Source organism: Epinephelus fuscoguttatus, linkage group LG18 (genome assembly GCF_011397635.1).
Source record: "Epinephelus fuscoguttatus linkage group LG18, E.fuscoguttatus.final_Chr_v1".
NCBI classification, from domain to species: Eukaryota; Metazoa; Chordata; class Actinopteri; order Perciformes; family Serranidae; genus Epinephelus; species Epinephelus fuscoguttatus.
This window is the reverse complement of record NC_064769.1, coordinates 34,218,935-34,238,541: the sequence shown is the minus strand read 5'-3', so window position 1 is coordinate 34,238,541 and position 19,607 is coordinate 34,218,935. Positions and strand designations below refer to the sequence as shown.

At 40.2% G+C, this 19,607-nt stretch overlaps 2 protein-coding genes across 2 annotated transcripts; one reads left to right on the top strand and one right to left on the bottom strand.

The window, feature by feature from the left end:
- Nucleotides 1-1,900: 1,900 nt before the first annotated feature.
- On the bottom strand, nucleotides 1,901-11,006 carry ddx56 (DEAD (Asp-Glu-Ala-Asp) box helicase 56). The gene is made up of 14 exons (XM_049604761.1): nucleotides 10,916-11,006; nucleotides 10,153-10,314; nucleotides 7,989-8,143; nucleotides 6,872-7,042; nucleotides 6,400-6,490; nucleotides 6,069-6,310; nucleotides 5,790-5,933; nucleotides 5,539-5,652; nucleotides 5,304-5,398; nucleotides 4,174-4,247; nucleotides 3,916-4,005; nucleotides 3,716-3,821; nucleotides 3,487-3,587; nucleotides 1,901-2,400 (listed from the first exon to the last, which is right to left on the bottom strand). The coding sequence occupies exons 1-14, from the start codon at nucleotides 10,970-10,972 to the stop codon at nucleotides 2,317-2,319; spliced, it is 1,686 nt and encodes a 561-aa protein (XP_049460718.1). The 5' UTR covers nucleotides 10,973-11,006; the 3' UTR covers nucleotides 1,901-2,316.
- Nucleotides 11,007-12,186: 1,180 nt separating this feature from the next.
- Nucleotides 12,187-19,233, top strand: LOC125905954 (dual specificity protein phosphatase 26). Its single transcript, XM_049604290.1, has 4 exons — nucleotides 12,187-12,457; nucleotides 12,759-12,942; nucleotides 17,569-17,780; nucleotides 17,913-19,233. The coding sequence occupies exons 2-4, from the start codon at nucleotides 12,764-12,766 to the stop codon at nucleotides 18,122-18,124; spliced, it is 603 nt and encodes a 200-aa protein (XP_049460247.1). The 5' UTR covers nucleotides 12,187-12,457; nucleotides 12,759-12,763; the 3' UTR covers nucleotides 18,125-19,233.
- Nucleotides 19,234-19,607: the final 374 nt, after the last annotated feature.

Sequence of the window (19,607 nt, the reverse complement as noted above, 5' to 3'; positions counted from 1 at the left end):
ATGGGGTCATTCTACGCAGCAACCTCCTAGGCTGAAAAATGAAGCCAATGCAGAAGTGCCAAAAACTGCAGTTCCTCTAATGGCCACTTGAGGCTGGCACCAAGAGCGAGTCAATCCCCACAGACCCCCATGTTAACATGCTCAACTTTACAGCAGACATAAACATGTTTACGGCCTCGTACACAGAAACTGTTTTGGTCTCTATAGCTAATTCAACATTCTTGACAACTGTACAGGGGTGAAGTTTTTTTTTGTATAACAACTTTACCATTTACATTTTATTAAGGCCCAAAATTATGTATATTTAAGGGCATGGCCGCTTTGAGTTACAGTCTGTCTGCGAGGCCTCACCACAGTCTATGACTCAGATCCACCGTCACTTCTCCACAGCTCCAACCTCTCCTCCAAATAGTCACTTCTAGCTCCAAAAAACCAAGATAGCAATGGCCGAAATGGTGAACTCAAAACTTCGTAACGAGAGTCCACAAACCAATGGGTGATATCATGGTAGCTACATCCATTATTTTATGTCTTCGTGTTGGCCACAACAGACCAACAAACACAAAAACTGGCTGTGATTTAGCGAGTCACTGCTGTGTTTCTGGACGCTTTTAGAGTACCAAACATGGATGTTGGGTACCAACCCGTCACTGTTTTTCCACTAATGATAGCGCCAGGAAAAACAGAGTGTGTCCTGAAAAAAACGGGTATTTCAAGGTGGTTTTTGTGCCTAAACCTGACTATGCGTTAACCACAGCGTTGTTGAAACAGACTTGGGTATGGTAGCGTACCTGTGGTTTGCAGAAACACACAATACCAACACTTTTTCTGGTGTTTGTGTTAAAAGTTCTACAGCTAAACTCTGGCTACACAAGTAATGTTTATTAAACTACAAATCTACACAACGTATATTTTTGACGCTTTAGTAAGATGTCTGGTGTAAAAGGGTGAAGATGAATAAATAAAAGAAATGAGCATTAAATCCTTTTGTCTTGATTGTCTGAGCAGTTGAGGACAGCTCTCTCCAAACTATGGCAGGTCAATAAACCCTTTTAAGATATCCAAAACTAGAAACTGAACCAAACAGGAAATGACCCTTAAGTAAAAGTTTAATTACAGCAAACATTTTCTTGTGCCTGAAAACACTCTGATACTGAAGCACAATTAATGAACTAGGGGCAGAAACAGTCTTTTCCTGGTATGTTTTCTTTTCTGTTGTGACAACCACAGAACATATCATGTATCCTATCACGTCTCACGCAGCACAGAGAGTAGACATGTTCCTCATTGCTCAGCTGCAGGAAGTAGAATCACATTCTCACCTCAACTGCCAAAATCTGCGACCTGGTAGAACATCCCAGTTGCAAGAAGAAGGGTTGGCATTGTATATTTCTGCAAACCACAGATAGGTTACATTTGCATGTTTTAAATGCATCATATCAGCGTTTCTAAAGTGACGTAATGTATGAGATGGGTTTGTCACATGGAGGTGGAGGGGATGGTGGATGGTAAATCACCTCGGTGAGACGCCTGCCAAGCTGCAGCCCACTGTTCAAAACCAACAATCAATAAACCCAGCTGTTTTTTAACAAGTCATTGCTGTGTTTCCAGCTGCTTTTTAGCCACCTAACCCATTCTTTACCAACCCTGTGTTTCCTCCTGGGATAGTGCCGTGAAAAGCAGCTACTTTTTAGAGACATTGCTGCTTTTCCAGCGAGGATTCTGCTCCCAAAACCAGGTACTTTAAGCCAAAACACGATCCTTCCTAATCATAACCAAGTGGGTTTTTGCGATTCAACCTTACCACGTTAACCACAGTGTTGTTCAATCCTTATAAAAAATGTGAAGTTTTAACGTATCAGCGACATAGCAACATACAAATGTGAAGTATCTGTGAGATTTATTATGACAACATGTATTGTGGTGATTGAAATACTTTCCAACATTAAACATCAGTATGTTAGCATTGTAAATATGATCCACAACAATATGAATGTTCAATTTTTGAGAAGAAATCATTTTAATTAACATTTCTGATGTTTCCAGAAGAGATGCATTAGAAAAGAGATGATACAGATACTGTATTCCTCGAGATACGTTATATCATGTTTAACAAAATCCAACCTCAAACATTTCTGACTTGTCTTAAAGTTCATAGAAGTCCGTGTTTATTGTCCATTTCGTCCATGGGCCACAAAGCTCCAAAAACCCATTTGATCCAGAGTCCACTCCATTTATATGTATCTGGACGGTGGAGACCGAAGCGTCCTCTTGGTGAAAGTCTCTGATACACGCTCATGTGTACTGCAGCTGCAGCTACGACTGGCCTGCTTTGCCTTTCCTGTTCCTCCCTCCGCTGTATCGGAAACTCTTCAGTGGGTTCTTCCCCCGAATGTTCTTCTGCAAGAGAGACGACCAATTATTGTAGCCAACAACTACTGTATCATTACTTTCAAACCTGACAGGAAAAACAGTTTGACCACTGATAGTACAAGGCTGCAACTACTGATAATTTCCATTACAGATTATATTCTTAGTTATTTTTTTAAGTCAGAAGATAGTTCCCACAGCACATGGTGACGTCTTATAGTGTCTACGAGTCTAAAACCCAGATATAGGTGGAAGAAAATGGTGGAGCAACTACTACTCTGCACAGATGCACAACCTGAAAACTACACAATATGACTTATTGCACTATTTCACACTTTGCGCTGTCACTTTAGGCAACTATGTTTGAACAATTTTACTGCGCTGTCCCGCTGCGTTCATGTTCAGCAATCTTCTCAGTAAGATGCTCGAGATCCTGAAAGTCTGTTCTTGACCAGGTATGACCGATCCGAAAAACACCCACAGGAAGCGGGGGGAAAAAAATCTCTGACAAGCTAGGAGTCAGTCGTGAAAACTGCTCCACGTTAAATCTGCTAACTTTTACCAGAGGTCTGGTTTGTGACAATAATATAAGTGTTTAATATCAAGTTTTTCTTAAGACAAACTTTATAATATCTGCTGTAGAAGACAGTCCACATTGCTGATGGTGTTGATGATAGAAACGTCTGACAACTAAAAGCCAGTGACGACAGCAGTGTGTGGCAACAGCCATTCAGACTGCAGCAGGGCAATCAGCTTTGTGCATGTGCATTTTTTTCTGAGGCTCAGGGAACATGACATTGAGAATGTGGGCTCACTCTCACATGGCACAATTAAAACACCATTTTAAAACCATTTTATCAGCCACTGACCTTAGACTGTACAACAATCATAAATAACAGCAACATCTGAGGATGGTGCAGGTTTTCTGTCATGCATAACTCCAGAGCTCATCAGTTTTTAAAGTTACACAGTACAACTAAAACCTGACTTATAATATCTACAAGACGTGCAAACTCTGGGCTCTGCTCATCAAAGAGCCCTCAAATGTTTCCTCATGGCTACTGAGAACCACAGTTACCTTTATGTCATTCTGTTTGTTTGTTTTTTGAGTCTGACCTTGAAACTGCTCTTGAGGACTCCGGCTGGTTTTGATTTTTCCTTCCTCTTCCTCCTCCGGTGTGACAGTGGATTCATGACACCTTTTAGTGTCTCAGGAACTGAAGATCAGTGAAAAGGATGGGTTACAAATGACGGATAATAATAGTTATAACACAATAATATAAAATTTGTGCGAAGGTACGTTCACTATTGTTACTTTAGATATATTTTGATGCTCGTGTCTTACTGAGGTACTCGGGCACGTTCCTCAGGTGAGGTTTGACGACAGCAGGATGGAGATCTTTGTCGTGTCTCAGTAGCTGCAAGTCTCTGGGGTTGTCCTCAAAATATGTCTGAGTGACAGCAGAAAACATCCAATCACAAAACGTCCTCTCACACGTCAACCTCCATCATTTCTCTCTGTGTAGAGAAGTAGCCATCACTCACCTTGAGTTTCTCTGAATTGAGCAGCTCCTGTTTGATCTCCTTCAGTCTGGCCTCCCTTACCGCCTGCTTCGTCACTGAGCGCATGGCATCCTGCATACAAACAAAGTATTTAGAAACGGTGGACAGGAAATTCAAATGTAGGCGTACCATAAACAAATGTACTTTTAAATTCTTAACCTTTTCACCTTATGAACACTAGCAGAAGTAAACACAGCAGAGAAGAAACACCATCCGTCCTGACAAGATGAGGATACTCACCCTGCACCTGTACCTGAAGCCTTCAATCTCCTCCATCTTAAACTGGTAAGGTTTCAGCACTGAATCAGCATTATCTAAAAAACAAACAACACACACGTTTCATATTAATACATAAACATATTTATACACAGTCAGCTCCTCCACTGTTTTTCGTGGACTCAACACTATTCAGTCCCTCCAGGATGGCGCGATGTGCGACAGTGACAGTTAACACAAATTCAACCAATCGCTGTGAACATTGTGCAACCTTGCAGTTTTCTCTATTCACCCCAACCAATCGCTGTAGTTTCCCGTGAGTTTCACCAATCATAGCAGTCCTTCGCACAATGTCACCTAACTCACTTCCTTGTTTTTGGTGATGGAGTTGCAGATGAATGCAGCACAGACATCTCACTTTTATCAACATAAATTACTGCTAAAGACCTAAAGAAGTCCCTGATGTTCTGCAGAAAGGCAGGGATAAACGATTTTGTATTGCGTGCAACGTTGTGGTGGAGCACAAATGATAAAGCAGCAAAAAGCACGCACATCCACGAACAAAATTGTGCAGGTGCTGAGCTCAAAAATGTGGAAAGCTGAGCAGGTAAAGAAAGGCTCGCACAGTGCAGGGCTCCTCGTCAGTGCAAGAGCGGTCGAAACGTCATCATTTGACTCAGTGAATAAATTGCACTGAAGAGGAGCACAAATGAAAGTCATCAATTGTCACAAATCATCACAAACACTTTTTTACTGCAAAATACACCCGGAAAATGTCTGAAACACGTGGACAACAAATGAGACAAATCACCATGACAGAGGTTACAGCATCCAGATCTGTTGCATATGCTGAAAAATCGAGGTGAGATTACATATGCATAAAATATGTATTGGACAAAGTTGCCATTGATTTTTTTAATGAACAGTACAAAAAAAAATCACAGTAAGTTTTTATGCTTTTTTTCTAGCTCACACAATTTCATTGCAAACTTTAGAAATGCTGCTGGAAAATCATTTTAGGCCAAAAAAAATAATCCCCAAATAATTCTCCAAAATCCTGGAGGGACTGACTAATAACCTGACTAAAATGTCACTAACATCAAATTCAGTCACATCCCTAAGAGTAAAACTGCTTTAAGGGAAGTCCTTGTTACCTCCTGTGAGCGCCTCCTCCACCTCTGACAGCAAATCAAGCTCAGTCTGAGCGATGAAAGACAGCGCGGTGCCTGGGTTGTCTGCTCTCGCCGTTCTGCAAAAAATAAATAAATTAAAAGACTATATCAGGGTTTGATTCTCATCAGAGATGCATTTCTTCTGCAGTGCTCCAGGATAAAAGCATTCATAATCCTGAGGTGAAGAAAATTATAACTGAACTGAAACACGACTCACCTTCCAACTCGATGAATGTACGATTCCACAGTTGTGGGGAAATCAAAGTTGACGACATTGGCAACATTTTGGAAGTCCACTCCTCTGGAGACTCCATACTCCTTGTCCTTCGACCTTTAAAAAACATCACACAGAAATTACCTTCAATATGTCACTGAAATGTACAGAAGCCGTTAAACTCTGGCCGTTTGATAACTTTATCGAATATCAGTGACCACTGTGGATTTAAAATAAACAAAAGGGCAACTCACTTTCCTCCTCTCTCTGTGCCCTTCTTCTTCTTCCCTTTGCCTGCAGCTGTCTGTGGAGCAGCTGTGGGGTCGTCCAAACTCTGTTCGTCTGTGGCGATGATGTAGTCGTAAAAGCCCTGATTGAACTGGGTGATGATGTGACACCTGCAGAGAGGTGGAGGGAAACATTGATATCAACAGAAAGACAAAGGATTATCATGTGGGACTGAATCATCTACTGTAAAGATAACAGGAGCTGCACTTTGAAGGACATGAAGAAACACTGCCCTCGTCTCTCACCTGGACTGGATGGGCAGCTCTGAGTTGAGCACGCAGGCGGGGATACCAAACTGTTCCAGGAACAGTTTGACTCTGTAGCATCGGTCCACCTCTCCCACAAACAACAGCGTCTTCCCCTGAACCAGCCGCAGCTTCAGCAGCGTGTAGATGAGCAGGAACTTGTCCTCCTCCTCACACTTGATGCTGTACTGCTGCAGCTGGCTGCTGTCTGGGAGCTGAGAGCCCTGGAGCTTCAGGACCACCTGAGAGGACACAGATCCAGGTGTGAGGACAGAACCAGACCCAACGACACACAACCTTTGTATAATTATGAATGTGAGTATGATATTACAGGGTTGTGCAGCAGCAGCTCCTTTAAGGTCTGAACATCTTCAGTGAAAGTAGCCGACATCAGGAACGACTGGTAGATCTTCGGCAAATGACTGTTAAAACACACAAAAAAAATACACAGAGCAGGTTATTTTTTAAAGTTATTCTGCCCTCTAGTGGTCAAAATTTACAACTACAGCTTTAAAGATCAAATCAGCAGTTGAATCTGAAGATAAATTGAGGGATCACAAAATGATTTCAGGTAATAATTTGACCACTTATTTGCTTTTTCTCCTCTTCAAGCTTCTAATAATCCTTCTTATGAAACACCCTGGGAAGGAAAAAGTATTCTTATATCCACACTCAGACCATAACTTCTTCATTTTAAGAGGTAGAAAAGGTTAGGAACAACTCCTTAAACTCCCCACGTGTGGGAAAATGTCATGTACAGCTGCCTTGGGTAAGTGACTTAAAATCAGTCTGTGTGTTCTCACCATAACAAGTTCTTCAGGTCTGCCTCAAAGCCAAAGGAGAAGACCAGGTCGGCCTCATCGACCACCAGCATCTCCAGGGACGAATGCAGGACCAGGTTCTGGGCGTTAAGGTGGGCGAGCACGCGAGACGGCGTCCCCACAACCACATCAGGCTTCTCCATTAAGATAGGCCTGTTCGAACACAACACACAACATCAACCACACAGTTATATATCTAGTTACACCTCAGACAGGAGAATAATCTTGAGAGTTTTTACTCTGAGACTTTGCTCTGCTCTGCCTGTGTCTGTCTACAACTTTAACGGCAGCTGTTTTGACCATGGAGACGCAAGTAACGGCTAGTTTGACCGCAGTCTGTTTCTCTGCCAGCCAAGCTTGATCAAGTCCTGTCCTCCTGCACTTCTCGAGCGGTCCAGAGGCAGTGTTTCTGCATTAAGCCAGCCTTCACTCACACATCCTTGGTCCAGCCACCTGCTGCCAAAATTTGACTGCCCCCATATTCTGACCTTTATGGTAAATACGTACATAAATCAAGAAATCTCAGTAAATTGGAAGTAAAAATTACTTTATTTTTTAATTTTGGGCAGCTGGAAAAACCTCGACAGTGATAAATGCTCAATTAAAAACATGTCTGACTCAAAATCAGGCACTTTTATTGTATCAGTTTTGAATATCGCAAAATTTAAGTCCCACACTTGTGCACCTTGATAGAGCTACATTATTGTATAAATCGTTGGGGTGTAAACATTGGAAAGTTTCCCTGTGTTCCCAGTGAACACCACTAACTTCAGAGGTCGGTAGCTTCCAGTCTGTGACTTTTTCCTTTTAATATAAATCCGCACACTGCTGTTTCTCTAAACTGTTAATTTATTATCAAAGCAGTTATTTGTAACACAGAAGGGACAGAGAATGTAAGAATGTGCTGCACTGCATTTTGATTTAAGAAGTGCTCCTAAATGTGCTGGTGCTTCTACAATTCCCAGTAAGGAGCACCAGTTCTACTCCTGGTAAAAATGTAGTACAGTGTGGAGTGGTGCAGTTTTTAATAACTGCAGAATTATGGATCTAGTAAAATGAATACACTGAAACACACAAATGCGTTTATAAATGGACTGACCTCTGTGCCGACAGGTCAGCCTTCCCCGTGATGTCGGCCACTCGGACGTCCCTCGAGCAGTACGCTGTTAACTGTCTCATCATGGTCTGAACCTGCTGACCCAGCTCTTTGGTTGGGACCAGGATCAGAGCTCTGACGTCCTGCTCACGGACGCTCTGAAGAGAACGATAACAAACACAGACTGAGCGGTGAGGAGGATGGAAAGGATGAGGAACAGCTGGGTGATGTGTGTATCACACAGGGAAAATCTCAGGTTTGAATCAAATGTCGATTGTGTTTTATTTTTGGGGAGTTTTTCCTGATCTGAATCAAGGGTCTAAGGACAGAGGGGTCGTTTGCTGTGCACAAACTGCACAACTTATCTTAGACGAGGCGTACAGATTATAAGATTAGATTTACAAAGACAACTGGAGCAAATGATCCAAACATACAACAAAAACACAAGACAAGTTGGTTTGGGTCAGACTGAGCCAGTTGTCCTGAGGGGTATTCCAGGTAGGAGGTTCAACAAACTCTGAGTCTAACCCTGAACTCTGAGTTGATTTACCCTGAGATGGGAAACTCTGAGTATCCGGTTCCAGAACAGCTGATTTGAGTTAGTTCAGTCAACTCTGAGTATGTTCACTCCACGATTCACCATGGCAACAGGTAAATAAAAGACAGCGCCTCCATTTTAATCCAGTGGATGTAGAGATATTAATGCATGTGTAGCAGACGGTGCATGTTTATCTTTAAAAGAAGAGCCTGAGTCAGAGCGAGGAAAGTGTAAATGAGTTAACCATGAAATTAATAAAAAGTTTTATTCAGTGTTGTCCGTTTATCCATCATTTATCAGACTTATATTTCCTTAATGAAGATAAAGTGGTGGAATCTGACTGTGTATCAGGCTGTAGATACATTAGGCTACATTATATTAATTATATACAATAATATATTTGTTCAGATTTAATCTGATGGGGAAAAACACAGGAGGCAGCAACTGAAAAATAGACTTAAAACATATAGGCTAGGCTATAGATCAAAGACATAAAGACATGACTGTAAACTCACAGTCTGACCCAGTAATAATATGTTTGGTGGTTTGCACCTGAAAAGACGTTGAGGTTAAAATACAGTAGATTTTAAAATGTTGCACATCTATTTGTATCTTGACTCAACAGCATTCAGTGACTTTATTTCAGCTACAAATGTGGTAAATTTAAAGACACTGAAATGCTGCACCATTGCTCACTCAGAAATATGAACATATAATCCCCAATATTAGGCTATAGGAATTATGTTCCATCAGTGCGACCAGTGACATCAGTGATAGAGATCATTAGTCATTGATACTACGTGTCTAAAGCTTCATACTGATTTTTAAAATTTAAATAATTAGACCTACACATTATGTGCAATAAACATTTGGGAGCTGCTCTAACAGACTGACAGTCTGATCCTTGTGCACAGTGTTATAAAAAATAATAAATATAAAAGGACAGAGGTTTGATTCTGAGCTGAGGGTGAATTCTCGCTGTGTAATATTTGAATGTAAAGACAAAAACCGATGTCCAAAGAAATGACTGATGTGCATAAATTCAGTAACTTCAGACAGTCCTGAGTAACAAACTAATATCCAGCAGGATTTAGACTGTGACAGACGGTAAATCTCTGCTATTGAATGCGCTTCGATACAAGCTTTGACACGGACTGAATGAATGAGGAAATGAAACAGCGTGTAAGAGGGAGGAGACAGAGAAGAACTCAGGGTTTATTGAAGAAAACCTGCCAGCGAGCAGGTTAGGTTCACACACTCAGTTGCCATGGTGATTGACTCAGAGTTTGATTTATCTCTCTTTCTGGAACTGAAAACCCAGAGTTTGCCTCATTTCAGGGTTAACTTACTCTGAGTTTTCACTAAACCCGCTTTCTGGAACACCCCTCAGGTATAAATGTGACTCGTTCTGTCCCAAACACATGAGCAGGTGTGAAACTAGCACAGTCTTTAATACAAATAACTGAAACCGTGAAATCTATTTGTATGTAATTCATATTTATCAGAGCTGACACCTTTAAACATCTCTATGGAAGATTTAAGAAGTAGTGACAGCCCTGTGTCTTTGCATTGGATATAAGAATAAAGCTAAGTCACTTCAGTGAATCATCATGTCTGGTTTTATCTGACCTGTTTGGAGGCGAGGATGCGCTGGATGACAGGCACAGCATAGGCAGCAGTCTTTCCAGAACCAGTGCGGGCTCGAGCCAGAAGGTCTTTGCCCTCCAGAGCCAAAGGGATGGCCTTCTCCTGGATCAGAGTGGGCTGGGACCAACCCAGATCTGCAACCGCCTACATCAAGATAATAACAACAAGGATTCATTGAAGGGGTAAACAAATGATGGCAGCTTATGTCCCTGTACATGTATATCTCAGATCTGACGTTGCCAGTGCACGGCTTTCAAAATCTGTACCCCAATCAAAATACTGTGGAGGAACATTTTTTGGTGACATTAAATCAAATAAAGTGATAAACTATAATTACAACGTCTGCAAAAAACCCTAATCATCACTTTGGTGTCACACCGGAAGTCGCATTTATAGGTTTTTAAGCGTTAATTTTAAATATGTTGTTCTGAACTGTCAAACATGTATCAGTGGAAGCGTTTCAACCACAAAACAAAACGTTTATCTCACGCTGAAAATGATGTGACCTCTGCTACAGCTATAAAAAATACGGTTTGTTAATTTTCAGTAGGTTTAACGTTTTTATTCACGTCACATCTGTGATAGTTCACGATGCACGAGACAAGTTAGCTCAGTCGTTAGGAACTCCTCCTTTATTTACGTCGAGTTTCCGTCACTTCTCTCCGGTTTTTACTCTCAAAATGGACGTTCAACGTTTCACTAACAGTTTATTGAACATTTACTGACAATGTCAAACGTTTGTTACCTTTAAAAGACGGTCGTCTAAGCCCATTTCATGAAACTGAAGCCTTTCAGCAGCCATCTCTCCACCGCACTACACTCACACGTGCGTCGCAGGATTTTTACGTCACGCCCCCAGGTCCCTCCTCCAAAGCTATGAATGAAATAAAACAAAATAAAATAAAATAAAATAATAAAAAATAAGATAAAATAAAGTAAAACAAATAAAAATGAATAAAAATAAAATAGAATAAAATGAAATAAAGTAAAGTAAAATAAAATTAAATTGAAAATAATTAAAAATAAAATGAAATAAGATAAAATAAAGTAAAATTGAATAATAAAAATGAAATAAAATAAAAAAGTACGTTTGAATAAATTAAATTAAAAATTAAATAAATAAATATAGTAAAGCTCCTTAAATAAAAACAAATAAATAAAGCTCCTTGTTCTTCCTCTTTTTTTTTTGCATACAAATTAAAATGGCATGACATAAACAAATTTACTTGTTTATTAGCTGATAAATAAATAAATGTATAAAATATTAAAATAAAACGAAATTAAGTAATTCAAATAAAAACAATAACATTTTGAATTAAGAAATAAAATAAAAAATATAGAAAGAATAAAATATATAATCAATACAAATAAAACATTAAATGAAACATTATAATAAATATAACATTATAAAACAAAATGAATAAAATAAAATAAAAATGTAATTACATTTTGAAAATCATTAAATTAAGTTCAATTTAGTTTCAAAAAATAAAACAAATAAAATAAACAGAAATAAAAACATTAAATGAAATATATTCTAAAATAATGAAATAAAATAAATCAAATAAGAATAAAATAAAATAATTGAAAATGTTTCATTGAGTTCAATTCAATTTAGTTAAAACACTAATAAACAGAGATTAAAAAAATAGATTGAAACATATTATGAAAGGAATTAAATAAAATGACACAAAATTAAATTAAAACCTAAGAATGTTAAGCAGCCTATTGTCCTAAATATGGTCACATAATTTTTGTCTACATAGTTAACATTTTCAATGCAGAACTTACTTGTAACAGAGTATTTTTTCAGTGTAGTATAGTACTTTTACTTGAGTAAATATCTCCTTTAACACTGCTGAATGGACCTGTAGGATTGTTTTCATTTTTCCTCCTGACTTCCCTTATTTCACCAGAAGATGGCGACAAGCACCACCCAAACACTGCAGCACTACGTCACATGGACCCTCATTAACAATTAAATATAAAAATAAGGATAATTCCAGCAGAGCTGAAACACACACGTCACCTGTAGCGGCTTGGATCTTCATGAAAACAGCATAAATGTGGCTTTAACACCGGAGCCATGTTTGTGGAGTCAAGTGTCTCGGTGAGGACTTGGTGAGAAGAAGATGTTGCTGAGGAGCTGCAATCGGAGCTGAAGATGTCTGGTGGTGGATGCTCTCATCCCCTCATCCATCCTCCCACAGCAAATCAATGAGTCAACATGGCCGCGGAGCAGCTCGCCCTGTAGCACCACCGACACACCGAATAAAACAACACACAGGTAAATAAATAAACATGCACGGTTCATGGGGAGACACTGGGCCTGCATGCTTTACTGCACGTATCAGAGGGGTCCCTATAGTGTAAACCACAGGGAGACATGCAGCTGATTAGTCACCAAAACAAAGCTACAGGTTAATGTTTGTTGTATAATCTAATATGATAATATTCACATCATAAATAAATAAATAAATATCTCTCTTTATTCGACTCTATTTTATTCTATTATTCTGTATGTTTTCTTATTGTTCCTTGGTTTAACATTAAAAGAGAGAAATCTGTTATTTTCTTTTGTTTTTCAGATTAAATGGCGTTCATGTCCCGGTTCTCCCGGTCCCGGAGCAGCTCCAGGTCTCCGAACCGAAAGGACTCTGAGCGTCAGTCCCCGACCCTGACCGTGTCCGAGCTGGAGAGGCTCCTGTGTACGGGCAAAACAGCATGCAACCATGCAGACGAAGTGTGGCCACGACTCTATATTGGAGATCAGTGAGTTTACATCACGGTCAGCTGTATTTATTTCATCATAAGCAGTGGCGGAAGAAGCAAAACTGCACAGAAACACTCTGTTACAAGCAAAAGTCCTGCGTTTAAAGTGTATGTAAAGTAAATGTACATTAGTATTGACAATTTCAAATCAGCACCAAAATTAAAAGCACTAATTACGGAGAATACCAATTTCAGAATGATAAATTTATATTATTGGATTATGTATGCATTAAGCATTCCTACTCTTGCAGCTAGTAAAGGTGGAGCTTATTTTATTTACTTTATATACTGCTAGTAAACTTAATCTACAACAATACATCTTAATTTATTAGAAAATTGTTGTTAAATATAAGTTATATTGTGTGTTAAAGGTTCAGTGTGTAAGAGTTAGGGGGATTTAGTGACATCTAGTGGTGAGGACTGCAAAATTGCAACCAGTTTAAACTTCTCCTGGTTAGAAATCCTTCAGTGTTCATTGTTCGGGAGGTTTCTGGGAGCCGAATTATCCACAGAGGTCTCCTCCTCTCCAAAACAAACAGACCAGGTGATTTAAACAGGTAAAAACACTGAATAAAGCAGTTTTACTATACAAATGACTGTTTCTCCAATGCAGTTTGGCTCACTGGACACAGGCCGCTAATGGACACCTGCAAATGTTTGCTTGTATTTTCTCTGATAACTTAAGATCCAGTTATTTAGAAGTTTTTACCAGGAGCTGAATTATCCGCAGAGGTGTCGTCCTTTCTAAAACAAACAGACCAGGTGATTTAAACTGGTGAAAACACTGAATAAAGCAGGGTCAAGTTACAAATTTGTGTTTCTCCAGTTTGCCTTGTTGGAGACAGGCTAATAACTACCACCTGCTAATGTGTTCTTACCTTCATTCTCTGATCATTTAAGATCCAGATGTTCAGGAGGTTTTTACCAGGAGCCAAATTATCTGCAGAGGTCTCTTCCTCTCCAAAACAAACAGACGCGGTAATTTAAACCTGTAAAAACACTGAATGAGCCACCAACTCAGCACCTGCCAGTGCTTGCTCATATTTTTTCTCTGATAACTTAGGGCTTGTCCCAATACCCACACCCCGAGAAAAACTCACTTGCACTTGGTTGTGCGCAGAATTGACGTAGTGGAAGTGGTTTCCAACACTTAAAACCCGCCCTCGATTCCAAGGGAGCCCCGACCCACACTTTCAACAAAGTGGAAGATGAAACACCTTGCGAAGTCAGCAACGTCGGCAAGATTTGGGAAACAATTTGTTGCTGTACGATTGGAATGTAGGCCATACAAACAACAGATGGTAGGACTAGTGTAAACTCATCAGCAACTCAGTTGAACACAGCGTCAAAATATTTAAACAAATCGACTTACCCGAACAAAATCGATCAGAACTAGAAGATGTCGTAGGCGCCTCCTGTTTTCAGCATTTCTTCTCTGTTGATTCATCAGATGGAGAAGAATAAACATAGCACACGCCACAACACAAGCGCTGGAGCCGTCATTTTCAAACCTTAATGACTACCGGAATCTTGCGTCGCTACTACGCGTGACATATGCCTGCATGTCAGCCACGCTGATTTGCATGAAGTGGTGTCTCATTTCTTAGGGAAAGATCTCTACCCTAATGTTTCTCACTTCCCTCATCAAGGGTTATCTCGCAAACGAGGGCACTCAATACCAAGTGGAAGATTTAAGGAGTAGAAATGGGATTGGGCGTTAAGATCCAGATGTTCAGGAGGTTTTTACCAGGAGCCGAATTATCCACAGAGGTCTCTTCCTCTACAAAACAAACTGACCAGGTGATTTATACCAGTAAAAACTCTGAATAAAGCAGGGTCAAGTTACAAATTAGTGTTTCTTTAATGATGTTTGGCATGTCGGACATGGGCCGCTAACCTAGCACCTGCTAACGTCTGCTCACATTTTTTTCTGAACTTAAGTTCCAGATGTTCAGGAGGTTGAATTATTCAGAGAGGTATCTTCCTCTTCAAAACAAACAGACCATTAAAAACTTAATAAAGCAGTTTCAGTGTTTTGCTAACCATGACGGCCAATGCGAAAACACAAACAGCCCTATCTAGAGCTTCTGTTTGTTTTGTCCGTTTTGGGCTACTGTAGAAACATGGTGGTACAACATGGCGATCTCCATAGACGAGGACCTGCTCCCTATGTAGATATGAACGGCTCATTCTAAAGTAATGAAAACACAAAAATTTTTATTTTCAGGTGATTATACACTGAAGAAAACATACTTACATCATATTCAGTAAAATGCTAATATACCCACCCAAACACTGGACTCTTAATCTGTATCTGTAAAAACAATAACTAGAAAAAAATTTGCAATAAATGCATTGGACATAAAAGTTCAACATGAACTTCTAAGATGTAGAGGACAAAGCTGCAGAAAGGCAAATGCTCACGTGCCTCAACACTGTGTCATGAGAGTTGCACAGGACGACACACAGAGACACAGAGAGCTACAGTTCAGTCAGTTTGTCAGCAGGCAGGTCCAGGCAGGCAGAAGGAACAATGCTGGTGCAGATGCTGACTTAACAGTCTGACAGAGGAGTGGGGAACGTGAGCCTCCAGCTATACTGGGCTAAACTGGGAAGCAGGTGACTCAGTGGGCGGGGAAGGCTACGTGCTGGAAATGGCGGGAAAATGCTGCAGCACAGGAGGGAGTGGCAGTTTCCTCAAGCTCTGCACAGATGTTCAGTTTTACTTTGTCTGAGTGTTTCAGTTTTAGGCTACTTGATATTTTCACTCCACGACATCACAGGGGAGAATACTGCACATTTTACTGCACTGCATTTATTTATTTGTTTAAGTTAGTGGGGACTTTTCAGATTCAAACTTTACACTGAAAACTAATAGACATACATGGGCAGGTTACGAGACACTGGGGCCCCGGGGCACAGATGTGCAAAAGGCCCCGCCACCTCTCTGACACAGGAGCAATACAGACTGACTTTGTGGTGGTTTTGGATTCCTTTGTAGTCATTGTGCATCTTTTTGTGGTTTTGTGTCTATTTGTAGTTTGTTGTTTGTCTCCCTGTGGTTGCTTTGTGTCTCTTTGAGATCATTTTTTTGTTTGTTTCTTGTTTTTCCGTTTTGTGTTGTTTGTGGTTGTTTTGCCTGTTTTTGGTCTCTGTGGTTGTTTTGTGTCTCTTAGTAGTCATTTTGTGTCTCTTAGTAGTCATTTTGTGTCTCTCTGTGGTTGTTTTGTGTCTCTTTGAGGTCATTTTGTGTCTCTTAGTAGTCGTTTTGTGTCTCTCTGCGGTTGTTTTGTGTCTCTTTGTGGTCATTTTGTGTCTCTTAGTAGTCGTTTTGTGTCTCTCTGTGGTTGTTTTGTGTCTCTCTGCGGTTGTTTTGTGTCTCTCTGTGGTTGTTTTGTGTCTCTTTGTGGTCATTTTGTGTCTCTTTGTGGTCATTTTGTGTCTCTTTGTGGTTGTTTTGTGTCTCTTTGTGGTCATTTTGTGTCTCTTAGTAGTCGTTTTGTGTCTCTCCGTGGTTGTTTTGTGTCTCTTTGTGGTCATTTTGTGTCTCTTAGTAGTCGTTTTGTGTCTCTCCGTGGTTGTTTTGTGTCTCTTTGTGGTCATTTTGTGTCTCTTAGTAGTCATTTTGTGTCTCTCTGTGGTTGTTTTGTGTCTCTTAGTAGTCGTTTTGTGTCTCTCTGCAGTTGTTTTGTGTCTCTTTGTGGTCATTTTGTGTCTCTTAGTAGTCGTTTTGTGTCTCTCTGTGGTTGTTTTGTGTCTCTTTGTGGTCATTTTGTGTCTCTTTGTGGATATTTCGCCTGTTTTTATAGTTATCTTGTGTCTCTTTGCAGTTTCTTTGCATCTCTTTCTGGTCATTTTGTATCATTTTTGATTGTTTTGTGTTACTTTGTAGGCATATACATATATTGTATGCTTATATATATGATACACAGTGCCGTAGATGTGTTATGTCTTACTGTGGATGTTTAGCCCGTTTTTTTTAAGTCTTGAGTCTCTTTGCAGTTCCCTTCCATCTCTTTTGTTTTGTGTTTCTTTGTGGATGTTTTGCACTTTGTTGTCATTATTTTGTGTCTCTCTGTGGTCATTTTGTGTCTTTTTCGGTTGATTTGCGTCTCCTTGTAGGCGTATACATATATAGTAGGATCACTTATAAATATGCTGAGCAAGTTTGCACGGTTAATACAGAATGTTCATTATTATGCCCATGATATTTCCTTAATGTCACATTACTGTACATTGTGTCCCATGAGTCAGCAAAGAATGGGTTGAATAACTGCAGCCCACAGAGGAAAAATTGTCCAATATTTCATTTAAAAAAAAGATAAGAGAACAATATGTTAAATGCAGGACTTTTACCTGTAACAGAGAATTTTTACATTGTTATATCGTATTCCACCACTGTCATATATTCATTTACATTAAATTAGTTGGAATATGGAGTTGTGTAGTCAAAAAAAACACACACACAACTGGCAGTCAAACAGAAAAAAATCTGCATGGTGCTGCGTGACCCAGCTACCTGTGTACATGTGGTTTTAACTTCAACACAGGAATCATACTGACATGTAGAGATGTGAAACTCTTTTTAATGGACTGATCCTGGGCTGTAAAATCTCCTCTCTGCAGAGATATTGCATCAGACCGGCGTGAGCTGGCCAAACTTGGCATCACACACATCCTCAACTGTGCCCAGAGCAAGTGGCGTGGCGGAGCCGAGCATTACGCCGGCATGAACATCACCTATCACGGCATTGAGGCTCACGACTCGCCCACCTTCGACATGAGTGTCAACTTCTATCCTGCTGCTGAGTTCATCCACAAAGCCCTCACAAGTGGAGGTTAGTCTGTGAATGTGTGTGTGAGTGTGTGGATGGCGTTTACAGTCACAAAGTACAACCTTTATAATACTCAGACAACATGGAAATACACAATTTCAAGTTCACATTGTGTGTGTGTTGGTGTGTGTGTAGGTAAGGTGCTGGTCCACTGCACTGTGGGAGTGAGTCGCTCTGCCACTCTGGTGCTGGCCTACCTGATGATCAGACAAAACCTGACGCTGGTGGAGGCCATTAAAACAGTGAAGGACCACCGAGGCGTCATCCCCAACCGAGGTTTCCTCCGCCAGCTCAACGGCCTGGACGGCATCCTAAGGGAGAGCCGTAAGACGTCGCCGCAGAGCTGAAAGTCCTCTCAACACACACACACACACACACACACACACACACACGAACACAACCTGAGGTAGCAGCTGAACTGGTTACATTGGGGGAGGTAAGGGGACCAAGTTAGGAGCAAGTGGTGGGTTTCTGACACTGTGGCTCAGAGTGGCAGCAGCATTTGACTGATAGCAGTATCTTCAGACTCAATTCATTCATTTATTTATTATTAATTTCATGTTGTTTGTGTTTAAACCTCTGAAACAACATGGATGGTGTAACTCTCATTCCTTATGACGTGACACCTATTTAACGCCAGAGGAACTCTCAGCACCATTAATGACAAACTCATTAAAGTCAGGTCTAGTCAGTTCTGTTGGTTACATTATTGGTGACGAGGAGGCGATAATTTGGCAAAAATGATCACAAGCCAAAAAGGTTCTCCTTATTCAAGAGTAGTCTACTACTTCTAATTTTAATCAACTTTCAGACCATTCCACTTGACTTGTACTTGATATTTTATTACCACTTTACAATTAAAGCTTAACTCTTAATGGTATCCATCGTTACCAAAACACTGCAGGAATCCTTAAAGGCCGACTTTGAGTTTTTTTCAACCTGGACCCTATTTTACCATGTTTTTGTGTCTGAGTGACTCATGGGAACAGCCATTTTTAAATTAGTCTAACAGCAGTGAAACTGGCTGCTATGTAACCACTCAGGGCATTTGCGCACCGTCGATGTACGTCCACTTTAAGTGTTTGTTTTTGCCACTGACAGGCTCAGATTGTTGTCATAAGTGCCTGACAACATTATGAAAGGATCCCTACAGAGTTAGACCCTTTTGTTAAAGAGTAAGATCCTTTTTGTTTAATCAGAAACAGCCCCGAAGTTGCTGTCGGCAAGCACACCAGACTCCATTTAAATAATCAGTAATTTTAGCCCATATAGAGGCAGCATGTTTTCACATCTAACTGCGTGAATTAAGGGTTCATTTCGACTAAACCAGAGCTGGTGACTGTTGGAACAGTGGAAAGATGAACCAAGATGGCTTTTGTGAGTTTTATTTTGCTTCTGTCGACTTTGAATGCAGTGTGTTTAACAATGCTAAAATCACTGTTTATTTAAATGGAGTATGGTGGGATCGACGATTTTGGTGCTGCTTCTGGTTAAAAAGGATCTTATTCTTTAACAAACAAGTCCATCTCTGTAGGGATCCTTTTTATAAGGTTGTCAGACACTAAGAATAACAATCTGAGCCTGTTAGTGGCAAAAACAAACACTGAAAGTGCACGTAAAATGGCGGTGTGCAAATGCTCCAAGTGGTTACACTGCAGTCTGTGCAGGCTACTGGACCCATTTCAAAAACTGTTTCTCCCTTTCGTCACATAAACACAAAAACATGGGGTTCACGTTGAAGAATACCAAAGTTACCCTTTATCAAGTCATGAAGTCTCATCTCTGGTGCATTTTCTCTCGTTTCAGGAAATTTCTAGAAATCTGTCAATG